This window comes from Rhynchophorus ferrugineus, unplaced genomic scaffold (assembly GCF_030347505.1).
Source record: "Rhynchophorus ferrugineus isolate W39M unplaced genomic scaffold, kcgeb_rfMv2 rfM2, whole genome shotgun sequence".
NCBI classification, from domain to species: Eukaryota; Metazoa; Arthropoda; class Insecta; order Coleoptera; family Curculionidae; genus Rhynchophorus; species Rhynchophorus ferrugineus.
In genome coordinates, this window is record NW_027472581.1 from 81,831,849 (window position 1) to 81,846,326 (window position 14,478).

General features: G+C 31.8%; 1 protein-coding gene across 1 annotated transcript in view; it reads right to left on the reverse strand.

The window, feature by feature from the left end:
• Nucleotides 1-10,825, reverse strand: part of VGlut (Vesicular glutamate transporter) — a 143,530-nt gene extending 132,705 nt beyond the window's left edge. The window contains exon 1 of the mRNA XM_076396521.1: nt 10,680-10,825. Coding sequence (XP_076252636.1) covers nt 10,680-10,693 — 14 coding nt within the window. The 5' untranslated portion in view covers nt 10,694-10,825. The remainder of the gene's footprint in view (nt 1-10,679) is intronic.
• Between the last annotated feature and the right edge of the window lie 3,653 nt (nt 10,826-14,478).

The following is a 14,478-nucleotide window of genomic DNA, read 5'->3' on the forward strand; positions in this document are numbered from 1 at the left end:
TGTGTTACTCTCAACAATTCTACACATTATTGTTGTTTGATTCCTATGTTGGCTTGCATATCCTGCATATTCTAGTAATACCTTCAAACCCTTGTCTTAGGTATTCAATTTTACCAATTTTAAAGCTTGAAACCAGTATTTACATGTTGAAATCGATGAAGCATGGTTACCATGAGCTTCAAACAGCATACGATGACCTTTTTTTAAAATTCAACACTTATAAATGCAATACATTTTACTGTACAAATTCAGGCATTTTCAACGCACTGAATTATATTATGTCCATGCTTCGATGATACTGAAGTAAGGCTCGACATTAAATTCGTGGAAGTCAGCAAACAAAATAAAAGCCTATAGACCTGTATCACTGCTGCTAGTAATATCTAAGGTTTTTAAAAAACTCCTATTGAAAAGAATAAAATCGATCATAGAAAAAAAAAACCTACTACCAACACACCAGTTTGGGTTTATTAACCAGCACTCAACAAATGAACAGGTCCACAGAATAACAGATGTCATTGAAAAAGCCTACGAAAATAAAAAAGTATGCTCAGCTATGTTCTTAGATGTAGCACAAGGCTTCGATAAGGTTTGACATGAAAGCAGGCCTTACTCCTAAACTACAGAAAATGCTACCAAAACAACACACCGAACTATTAAAATCATTCATTAAAACCAGAATGTTTAGAGTCAAACAAGAAGAAGCTTACTCAACAATAAAATAAGCTAAAGCAGATGTACCACAAGGAAGTGTACTGGGACCAATGCTTTGTCTACTCTACACTTGTGATATACCACAAATGGAAAATATTACGATGGCCACATTTGCTGATGATACTGCGTTTATAGCTGTCGGAGACACTATTGTCTCCTCAAGAAACCTCACGGAAATTACAACACGCAAGTGACAATATAAATAATTGGACACAAGCTTGGAAAATAAGAATTAATGAAAGTAAATCTGTACATGTGCAGTTCACCTATAAACAGACCGTATATACACAAATAACATTAAGTAATACTATCATTCCATATAGCAACAACGCTAAATATCTCGGAATGAATCTAAACGCTGGAAAGAAGAAAAGAAAACAACTGAAAAGCTCGTAATCGTTCACTAATCATTTCTTAGGTCACATTTAATGCTTCTGCCAATCGATTTTGAGTTTGGGTTGAGTCTTCATCCAATAACTCTTGCAGTATCGCATCTTCGAACATTTTCATTCTACCAGAACGTTCTTTGCCTTACACATCGAAATCACCACCATTGAATTTTTGGAGGATGACATTCAAACAATGTCATCAAACGATGGCTTTCAGGGACATCTTTCTAACTACTCCTCGAATACGAAAAGCAAACCATATTCGAAGCTACGGGAAGCACGTGTTGAATATTTTGAATCATTTATGGAGCGATCCTCGTAATAAATACTAAAAAACTATGATAATGTGTTCTAGAAATACTTTAATGTTTTTTTAAGCGGTCGTTTAAGATGTAATAAGATTAACAAATACTCAGTCAGTTCCAGAAAAGCGAAATCGATTTATTTATAACTAGCGACCCGCCCCGGCTTCGCACGGGTGCAATGCTGATACTAAATTAAATACACTACAGAAAAAACATGAACGTTGTATATAAAAACATAGCGACCCGCTCCGACTTTGCACGGGCATAAAATATATATGCCTATGTCACTCAATGAAAACATGATTAAAATCGATCCAGTATTTTTGGTTCATTCATTACTGCCCTTGGCCTGCACGCATTAAATTTGGAGTAAAACAATTCCTCTTCTCCTATACTTACTATGAAGATTTCCTGCTATCTTTGGAATATCTAAATTCATACAATTTTTATTACATTACACATTTTTAAACGCAAATTTTAAATTTGTAATATCTCCGAAAATATTTGTTTAATTTACATACTGTAAGGAACCATATTGATCTATATTAATTGCACACTGTATTTAAGGTACTTAATTCGATAAGGATTAATGCCGTATTGCTTAAAATAGCTTCGTAAATAACCCATTTTCTCACGTAAAAAGTAAACAATAAAAATGGTTAATGTGGGTTATCCCTAAAAGATAAACATATACCATCGCGGACTTTTTTGTAGACCTTTTTATGGTGTACAATACTGTAGTACATTAATTTGATCCAACTCGTAGGGTTAGGCAGCGTTTTTGCTAATTGCTAAATAAGCCTAAAAAATAGGTTAATTTACGACATCGCGTTAGAAACCTCTAAAATTAGCAATGTTGCCTTAGTATATTATGCATGTATTATACATATAAACCTTCCTCTTGAATCACTCTATGTATTGAAAAAAACCGCATCAAAATCCGTTGCGTAGTTTTAAAGATTTAAGCGCACATAGGGATATAGGGACAGAAAAGGCGACATTGTTTTATACTATGTAGTGATTATGCTTTCTGTAATTATTTGGGTCAATGTACTTTATTTGACTTTGTTATCTTTTGCCATTTTCGATAAAATTGTCGTAATACTTATAAAGAGTATTAATAGCTTTTATGACATTCTTAAAAATATTAATATTTCCTTTTAAGTTTGATATACAATTTTTAATTTTTAACTTATGACATTGAAGATATTTTGCATTTATCCAAATAACATTAAAGAGCAATATATGATAAATGAATCTAAACGCTGGAAAGAAGAAAAGAAAACAACTGAAAAGCTCGTAATCGTTCACTAATCATTTCTTAGGTCACATTTATTTGACTTTGTTATCTTTTGCCATTTTCGATAAAATTGTCGTAATACTTATAAAGAGTATTAATAGCTTTTATGACATTCTTAAAAATATTAATATTTCCTTTTAAGTTTGATATACAATTTTTAATTTTTAACTTATGACATTGAAGATATTTTGCATTTATCCAAATAACATTAAAGAGCAATATATGATAAATGAATCTAAACGCTGGAAAGAAGAAAAGAAAACAACTGAAAAGCTCGTAATCGTTCACTAATCATTTCTTAGGTCACATTTATTTGACTTTGTTATCTTTTGCCATTTTCGATAAAATTGTCGTAATACTTATAAAGAGTATTAATAGCTTTTATGACATTCTTAAAAATATTAATATTTCCTTTTAAGTTTGATATACAATTTTTAATTTTTAACTTATGACATTGAAGATATTTTGCATTTATCCAAATAACATTAAAGAGCAATATATGATAAATGTAGTGGACCTCGTCCACTACATTACTCAATTCAAAATGATAGTTCTAAAACAAATATTGCAATAGAACATTGGATATTTCATAACTCACAATACAATTTATCATATTTTGTTGAGCTTCTGAGTTTCTATTATTGTTCTATAGTTTAGGATGTCCAAAGCTCGATAACATTTCATTTTTGGACGTACATTTTGGATCTCCAGTAATTGCTTGCACACATGTGTAGTTGAAATATAGCTCTCACGGGTCAGTGTTGTACCTTCTAATTTATTTATCACTGTTTTTCCCATATTAATCATCAAAATGGCCCCCAGTAAGCCACTATAATTGATTTATGCGTCAAACACTGTAAATATGCTATTATATAGTTCCCATTTGGCAAAAAAAATCTCGTTTTCTTTCAATTTTAATTAAAATATAGGACCAGTCACACTATGATGGTCCTCAAATAGTTCATCATTAAAATCTTCTCTTCTAATACTTCTTAAACTCGTCCCAGGCGTACCGGAAAATCATTAGCGATTATTTTTTCGGAAAAAAATACACAATTTTTATTGTATTGGTCATAGTAAGCGTATCTATCGTCTTACTGACGGCGTTATCGTGCTGTAAAGTCACTTTACCGTATCTTCGGACTTTTTTCGATGAATGAGTGATTCAAATTGATCATTTTTTGCCAGTAGTGATTACTCTTAAGTGTTTCACCAGTCTCAAATAGTTCGTAATACACCAAGCTACTCTAGTCCCATCAAAGAGAGGGCTTAGAGTCGATCGACCGGCTTTGCCAGGTGCCATAATTTTCTGCTAGACTTAGTGATATGCTGTCACTATTCGATACAGAAATTACTTCCGATCATACCTTTGAACGAAGCATTATCCATTTCTTCTCATTCAATTGATATGGCACCCATCTTCCCATCTTTTGGATTTTTCATTTCTCCATTTTTCTCCATTGCTCGTAATCGTTCACTAATCATTTCTTAGGTCACATTTAATGCTTCTGACAATCGATTTTGAGTTTGGGTTGACTCCTCATCCAATAACTTTTGCAAGGTCGGATCTTAGAACTTTTTCATTCTACCAGAACGTCCTTTGCCTTACACATCGAAATGGCCAACATTGAATTTTTGGATGATGGCATTCAAACAATGTCATCAAACGATGATGTCATCAAACGATGACTTTCAGAGGCTTTTCTCTAATTAAATGAGAAAAGCAATGCGTGCCGCAAATGCACATTTTCAAGCACGAAACTTGACAATGATGTATAACTCCAAAGCTTGGTGTCAGTAGAATAAAATAGGTATATGTGTAAAATGGTAACATTGTATACTTAAGCTTAAAGACAGTGGTTTAGTATCATATGTTCTCAATCTTAGCGTTGACCTCCTTGACTGTCCTTAATTATTATTATTAAAAAACATATAATCCAATTCAAAACGATGTAATGCTCCGTATTCTATAATTATTCTTCCACCAATTTTACATGATGATATCTCCCATACAAGTACGACTTTAACCAATTATTTTCTGCACCATTATCACACTTAAATAATTCCGAAGACATTTGAGATTCAGAAAAATTACTCCAAATATTTTCTTGTCGCCATTTGTTGAGTTCCATTGGTCTAATGCCGTTTGAATTCACGTTTCACATGAATATTTGTTTCGAAATCCAGAGTGCTATTCTATAAGTACATTATTTTATATCAAATTGTTTCACAACAAGTATGGATTTATTTTAAAACTGTTGTCATTATTGCCTCCTTCACTCTGGTTTTCATATGCACTTGTACGATATTTGTGTTTCCCATGTTCATGTATTTGTTATATTGTAGAAAAATATCATAATTATCCGTACCATCTGCCGCTTGAGGTTCTTAGCTTCTTGTTTTTTTCCTTATTTAATGTTTTCATATTTAAAGTGTCTGTTCCCTTCAAATTATGTTTGTTATTTTTAACATTCTTGTTTATTTGTTTGTGGAGCTTTTACTCCATGATTTCATTATTTAATTGTTCCCCCCAGACTGCACTTTTATTTGTTTTTGTATCTATTTCTTATAATATTTTCGATATTCACCGCAATTCATATATTCTTATAACCAGTTTTAAGTGTCCACTTTTAAAGCCAGTTTTACATCATAAAAATAGTTTTGCTGAGACAAGAACAAGTGGTAGTAGGAAGAAACAAGGTTCGGGCTATATGGTGAGAATATCGGCACTCCAGTATTCAACCAGTACCTCCATCTTTTTACTAGATCACTAAAAATGTGTGGATTTACGATATGAGAAATATATGTCCATCAGCGATTTGCTAGTGAAAACTTAATTAACGAATACAATATTTTTTAATTAAAAAAATTATAATACAATAAGAATAAATAATATTAAATAAGTAAGTGGTTTTTATACAAACCATTGCGCATAAATAGTCATACATTTTCCCAAAACAACATTACCTCTAAAACAAATAATCTATCAGTTATTTGTAACTACCTAGCATATATAATCAGCTTATCCAAAATGATTTCCAATAATCAGGATTAACTATCCCTTCCTTGTATCTTGTACCTTTCCGGTACATAAAACTTCGGGAAGAAAAAAAAGCCCGAAACATATTTAGAGATCAACAAGAAGGGCGTGCGGGCAAAGCTTGAGGGAGCAAAAGGAAACAACCTGTGCCTGGATTGGAAATTGGTCCCGGGAGAACCCCCGTCAACATTTCACGGTTTGGAACTATTTGAAAACAATCCGATTGATTTCAACGTCAATATAGGTAAATTGTTTGGTTTTTTATTAGATCTAGTAACGAATGGATTAATAAATTACTATTTATAATTTTTGTTGTAAATAATAATATAATTTTACGTAATGTTAAAACGTTATAAGTTTTAATTAAGTTTAAATATATATATATATATATATATATATATATATATATATATATATATATATATATATATATATATATATATATATATATATATATATATATATATATGTATATATATATTTATATATATATATATATATATATATATATATATATATATTGCGTATATTTTGTTCAGCGATAGATATTATATAAATTTTATTGAATTTTGTATTAAGTATCATAACGTTATTCCGTTATACAAAACGATATATAATATATAGTCTACTCAAAGCTGTTTCGTATAAACGTCATCAAGATGTTTAATGCGGCATTTTGTAAATTCGGTTCAGAATCAGACAATATTTTCTTTCTCATTTTATTCTAGTTAAAAAGAGACATAATGCTGTTTGATAAGTTCGAACGTTAAACCGAACTAACGTCCTGATGTCAAACGTACGCAAAATTATTCAAAACCGTATAATCACTGGTTATAAACCGGCAAACGTTGTTTTAATAAATTACAAATCGTGATTTTTATTGAAAATATTTCTTAGCGTGTTGCAGCTGCACTGAATATTAGTAAGGCCACATATACTATTAAAATATCTCAAAAAATAAAAAACAATATAACCTTAAATTCACCAAAAAGAAACCGTTTTTATGCGAAACAGGAAATGTATCAATATCAGCTTGATGTTAGCCGTATCAGTATAACAAAATCAAGGAAGAAATATTATATCAATTTCTATATTTAGATTTAGTGGATATTTCAGAATGGTACATTGGGTCACTCATGACAAGATAATAATATATATAGCGTGTAAAGGCAACAAAAGTTGATAGAAAAAGGTAAACGTGGGAATAACTATCGATTAGGTTTGTTATTCATAACATTTATTAATAATTCATTGCAGACATAACTATATATCATGAAGAGCTACTACATGCTGGAAACAGGAATATAAATGGAATATTTTTATTCTTGGTGCAGAATTAGTGTTTCCCTCTAAGTCCAAAGGTGGAGAAATAATAATGGAGAATAATTATGAAATAATAACCATGGAGAAATAAACTATAATTTGTTTTTGCATTGGTTTTACAATCAGCTTTTAAAAAACCATCAGTTATTGTTGATGACAATTCACCATATCATGGTGGAGAAGATCCCAACAAAGACTGCAATTAAGGAATAGCTCAAAATACATAAAATAACTTTTGAAGAAACCATGTTAAAGAGTGAACTATTTTAAATAGTTCTTAGTTAAATATAAATTAAATATTTCATTGCGATTTTTGCAATTTATTTTTTTAGATATATACACGAAACAAGATATACAATATATCAGATGGCTGAACAATATGGTCACATAGTATTACGACACTGTATAGTCAATCCAATTGAGTTGATATGGGGGTAGCAAAGACTTATTATAATAGACATTCTCTCGAGAAGGATATTCTATCAAGAACTATTTGGATATATGGATGAATAATAGTTTAGTAATTGACTTGTAGTGTGACTCGGAAAGTGAAAGTGACTCAAAGGATATGTACTTTCAGGATATGGAAATTCCTGAGACAGAGTGATGAGAGTGAAAACAACAAAAGCTATGAATATAATTAATAGAACATAAGTGTGGAAAATGGTATTGTAGGACGTGCAAGATATGTGTACACAGGCATGATTGTAATTGTTCGGAATTAAACATGAACATTAGGTTAGAATGTATGAGGAAAGAATGAATACTAACCGTTTTGTAGATATGGTAAATGCATTAAGCAGAATTCAGTGGTTAGTTTTATCAAGTATGGTGTACACAGGTAGTAGCAGAAGAAATAAAAAATGCAGTGATATCAAGATGACTTGACAACTATACATAACACCGAAAGAAACAAGAACTAAACTTAAAAAGGTAAATATGCTCTCGAATGAAAGTAAAATACATTACTTTGATATATAATTGTTAATCCTAGTACACTATTAAAAATATACACCTAGTATACTATTAAAAATTAAAAATTAATACATCTTTTTGAGATTTTCATTTGATATGTGTAAGACTTGACAATTTTCTTCTTCCATAGTTTGATAGTTTAGTTCACCTCTCATCTCAATGGAATTAATTTTTTTTAAGTTTTAAAATTATCCAATAACACGTTGCCACATAGAGTACGTGAAAAGTACGCTCTATAACTGTAATTTTAAATTTAGCTAAATTTTAATTACTTAGCGTTCCGTTGCTCTGTGACACAATTTATTATCATGATTTATTTTCTTACCCCTTTTTTTACAGACTAGCACAATAATTTCACACACATTCAACGTAAACAACGTCATTTTGATTTCATTAGTCTTGTTATCGCTATATTTTCGCGATGGTAAAATTTCCTTATTTTCAGAAATACATATGTTACTTTTTTGGCAACAATGGGATAGAAAAAAACACATATAGTCTATTCAAAGTTTTTGTGTACATACGTCATCAAGATGTTTAATGTATTGCCTGCTGCAATTTGTAAATTTGTTTTAGAATCAGACAATAGTTTTCTTCTCATTTTATTTTAGTTAAAAAGAGACACAATCTTGTCTGATTAGTTCGAACATGTAGACGAATGAGCCTGTCAAAAGCGGCCGTTTGTCAGACGTTTGCAGAATTCCTGAAAGCAATAGTGATAAGAGGTTATAACTCTAACCTATAAACTATTGTGGCTGTATAATTAACTGTAGTTTTTAGATGTACTATAGTGTTAAAATAAATTATATTTGATAACATTTTTGTTCAATTATTTTATTTAGATTAAAATTTTGTGTATGTCAAAACCAAAGTGAACTGTAACTCAGATTTGATGCGGCAACATTGCAATATTTTGATGTCACAAATTTAAATAACTTATGTACAAAATAATTTTGACTAGGCCATACAACGTTAAATAATGTTAATAAATAAATGTTGATTCTTATACAACTTTATATTAGTGACTTCAGTTCCTGATCTATTTTACCATAAGTAATTTGATTCTTATTTTTCACTAATTTCTTCACGGTAGAGTTACACCTGGCTATAATTTTATTCAGATTTTCTATGCTACTTATCAATATTAATTAGTAACAGTACGAGATTCCTAAACACCGATTTCAGACACTAATTTCTAATATTCTACAATCTAATAAGCTACCTCTGTGTTTATTAAAAAAAATTTGAGATCAGTTTTTATCATAAATGAAAAGAATGGTTATTTTCTCTTTCATTGGAATTAAGTACTCCAACATAAAATGACTATACTCATATAGCTTTTCCTCCAAGTCTAAGTATAGCCGGCGCTAAGCACTAAAACTCATTTTTAGAGTCAACTTTGTATCGATTTTGTAAATTGATTTTATGTAATTTTTTCACTGACCATGACTAATTTAAATTCAAGACCTTATATTATCATGATCTATAGTATGTTCCTATATATATACATATATATATATATATATATATATATATATATATATATATATATATAGGAAAATTAAAAATAGGGATTAATGTATTCTTGACTAATATTCAAAAACAAAATACAAAATACAATAAGGTGTACAAATAAGATTTAAGAGATTTACATAAGATTAGTTGACGCTATTAGTTAGTCAGAAATGTAAATAACATACTTTTCCTGTTCTTTAGCTGTGTCAACCTTAATATTTGAATAGTGACAATAATGATATGTTACGAAGCTCACACATGTGGATTTTATATACGGAAAAATAGATACCTACTAGCAAAATACTTGGGCATGATACTGAATGTCAAGCTGCCAAGTGGAAAGAGCACTTTAACAAGCAAAGAGAAGAATTCAGCAGAAAAGAACAAGCCTTTAGCAGTATAATTAACATTCTATGGTATACTAGAAATGAGGGCGTCCACCACAAGGACCACAAGCACACTAACAATCGGCGATTAAACTAAAAGACACCAAGAGAGGTTGCGTGAACATAAAAGCGCTGAAGTAGTACAACTTGCGACCAACAGTTGAATTATCCGGAGGTTGAAGTGAGGAAACTGTTATAGTCAAGCTATGTGTGGAAACTGAGTCGGGATTCAAACTTGCAGATATGGAGTGCACCAGTGGAAGGACATCATCAAATCCTAATTTAATTTGGGTCGTCAATCTTAGATGTGGATTTTAAGAATAATTTGAAGAAGAAATTAGTAGATAGCTGCAGTTAGTAATTAGATGCACCATGTGATTTTGAAATTCAAAGAAACCTTTGTGTGAACGAAGCACCATTTGTGGGAATAGCTACTATTTACTGGTAATCAATGGCTGTGAAAATTCTACCATATGAACGATAAGACCAGAACGTATGACGAAATATCTTAATAAAGCAATATCCTCAAAGCTTTCTTCTATATCCTATAACACTCCATGGATCACAGCTTCATGTTAGAGAGGACATTTATATAATAATATGTATAGCCAAAGTAATTATTCACTCATTCAATTTACTTGCTTTACTTAACATTACTGGTGATTTAAACTGAATAAAATGATATAGGACTTTCTAGTCCTAAAAAATACCTGCAAAAGTTCCAGTACTTACCAACCGGCCACCATCTTCGAAATGTCGACAACGAACTACAGTCCACTACCGCGAAACTAAATCGGGCGAGTACTGCGGCACGTGGACTAATCACTAACACCACTAGTCACAAAACGGGCCACGTCTTCACTCGACTAAAGCGGAATCCATCCTCTGTACAGAAAAGCACCAACGTTACGCAATAGTGATCACCATCGCGCAGGATCGGGCACCGGTTTTTCGATGTCTGGATCCCACCTAGTTTGCTGATATGTACATTAGCTGAAATGTAATCGATACTAAATCCCCTCGCGAGCAGACGAGACCAGACAGATATGGAGCTAATTTGCCCCGTTCAAATGTCAGAATTACCGGACGATGAAAAAGCTGGATATATGTAGATGATATTCATGGATCTTGTAAAGAAAATGATGACCCAAGTCCAATGGAATCCAAAACTGGTATATATAATGATGATTTATGAATGTAAAGATGGTTAATTTGAGATGGTATTTCTGAAGCAACAGCGAAATTGGTTGACGCAAATCTTACTGGACTCGAAACCGATGAGACATCTGATGATTTTAACGTCGATCTTGTAGAAGACGAAAAAAAAAGAATTTGCAAGGGAAAAACTGAGAAACTTACCAGCTACCGAGAGGAACGGAACAGGCGACGCCACAAACGACGCTGGTGTGCGACGCCCGTTACGATGCCGAGGTCCCAGGCGCCGCCGTGCTACCGCCTCCGCTATTGGCGCCCTGCCACAGTTACCACCGACCAGAAACTGTTCGAAAGCGGCGGCGAGCTCCAATGGGGCGGCGACGAGGGCGGGGCCTCTCCACCGGCGACTGTTTCGATATTCCTGGAAAAAATCGACCCGGACGGAACCTAACTGGCGGCCATTTTGGAATATCCCCGCTGATTGTTTTGGAAACCTTATTAAGTAATTTCCCCAATCCCCGCGCGTACCCCGTTCTAGTTAAGACCGCCCCCGCAATGCCGCCAGAAAACGTCAATGAATGTAGTGTCTCAATGGCTCGCCTTGTAAAGCAAAAAAAAAGAATCATCAAAAAATGGAAACTATTGATTATTTATTAACATATTCCTCAACTATAATATACTCCATCTTTATAATTTCTTAGACAATATAAAACGTTAAAAAAAGTAAACCGCAATGTTTAATTGAGCAATATTTTAATCAAATTTGCTGAACGATTCAACTGGAATGAAGTCGAAATTGAATCAAATGAAAACTGTATTCTCTGCCCGGTGAGCATTCTGGTGGAAAATCAGTTACCATGACGCCTAATCGATCAAGTCGGCTGGGAGTATTTTGGCAGACAATTATTCGAATCTTCTGTACAAGAGCTACGAACTAATTTTACAGGTTTGTTTGTAAAAATGTTAGGCATTATTGTGAGAAATGTTGTATATTGTCATTTCTCTGGTGGAACATTACATTGTTACTAGTCGTTGCCGACTAACCTACAATTTGTCTTTACATTAACTTAAATCTAGGTATATATCTAGGAGGACCCATCGGCCCTATCTTAGTCTTTGTTATAATAATGTAATGTAATGTTCACACGGTAGTATTCATTACTGTTTTTCTATTAAATGCACCTCACTAAAGTAACCAAATGGTTTAATTCTTTGGTCTGTATCCATTCATCCGTTCTGGTGTTAACGTTGTTGCTTTACTTCTATATTGACATGTGAGCGGACAAGGATGTCTCCTTGCAGTTCTCTTGATTTCCTGGGTGACAGTCGGTATCTAAAGGTCTCGATGTAAGTAATCATGTCTGTAGTATCTCGATGCACCTACAATGCTACTCAGGACTTTGTTCTGAAAAACTTGTATTGTAAATATATTAGTCTTCGCGAAACATCCCTATAATTGTATTCCGCATGTCAATATAGGTTTCAATAGTTGCTAATGTAATAGTAATTTATTATGTGCTGATTATTGTGATATTCCTCAATTAATCAATATATTTTCCTATATTTTAAGTAAGCTATAATGACAAGAGGTAATATCTAGGTAATACAGAGTAATATAAAATAAAAGCTATATTGTAAATAAAAATATGTACAATAAAATTTTTTAAAGAACATTATATCATTCATTCAATGTTCAAATCGGCTTCATCTAAAAAGGCAAAATGTAGCACAATGTTAAATAAAAGAGCATATAAAAAACTAATATATTGAACAAAAATATAGAATATTTCCATACAATTTTTCACATATTTCACACTATAGTGCCAGGAACGTTTAACTGAAAATCTATAACAATTTTTGGCTTAAATCTCATTACAAGCACACCAGTTATAGTTGATAAGTTTCCATTTATTCATCTTTGAATCTCTTCAATTGCGTTTTTGTCTCTTCAATAGAAATCACGACTATTTTTGCGGATCTTTATTATAATTTATATATTTACAATAAAAGTACTGTAAAGTTTCATCTTCTTTCGGTCCATGTTGCTTTCATTCTCTGGAAATTGGTTCTATTCCATTCATCTGACCACTCAGCTCCATGTTTTCTCGATATCTCTGTCTAGTCCATCTCACAGTCACAAACTTTCCGTCTAAAATCCTTTCTATTCTATATTTATTTTTGCGTTATTTTGACTCCTTTCAGATCTAGATCTTCTTTAATTGCAGTAATCCATGTTATTGTTTCAACCTTGGCCTTATTGCAAGCTTCATAAAATACTTATCTGGTCAATTTGCTTGGTTCCATTATTTTAATATGCCCATAAACTATAGCCTGCGTTTTTTTAAATCCGAATATATATTATAATATATATATATATATATATATATATATATATATATATATATATATAAAATATTGACGGTACACAGAGTTGTAGGTGTTCTTGAAATTTATAAATGTATAGAACACTTTCTTTTTATAAAGTTTCTGCTATCTGGGAATTAATTTTAAAATGGATATTCGCTCTAGACCTGCCTAGTCTGAATCTGCTTGATATTCGTCAATGTTGCATTTAAGTTGTTGTTGTGTTCATTCTAGGAGACATTGCGAGAGAATTTTGTAGGTGACTAACAAAAGGGAAATTCCTCTATATTTATTTGCATCAGTCCTGTCTCCCTTTTTATGTGAATGGATCAAGGTAGCTTCTCAGTCATCAGGAACCTTTTCAGTTTAACAGAAATAACCGACTTCCATAGAGACTTCAATAGTTCTGAAACAATTCCATCTTCTTCAGATGCCTTGTTGTTTTTGACTCTTTTAAATTGTGTGATAATTTCTTCTTCATTTTAGGACCTATGAATTTGGATTAATTTTTGGACGATTTTGAAGTAGAAATCTCTATTAAGAAGTTGCTTGAAATATGTAACAAGTTATCTGTAATTTTTTTGTGCAGAGCAGACACTACTAAAATGTAAAATGAATTTTCACATTCTACTAATACGTACAAATACGATTTGACGGTTTCTTGTAACTTTGACTATATTTTCATAGAAATTGGTATAATATAATTTATTCAAATAATTACCCATTGTTGGCTGTTACTTTTTCCAACCTTACAGAGACCGAAATAACCATATAGTTCTTAGTTTTTTCATTGGATGGAAGAATTTGTCTATCGATCAGGTAATGATATGAACGATAGTGTTTGTAGATAATGATATCAAGCAAACGTGTTAATTTCAATTAATATTTGTTTTCATATCATTCTAGTCTTATTATGTTTAAAATGTTAATTATGTTTAAAAAGGATCTACCAATAAGCGTCCATGTATTCAAAGAAGAGATACAAGGCAACATCAACAGTATTTAGCACCAT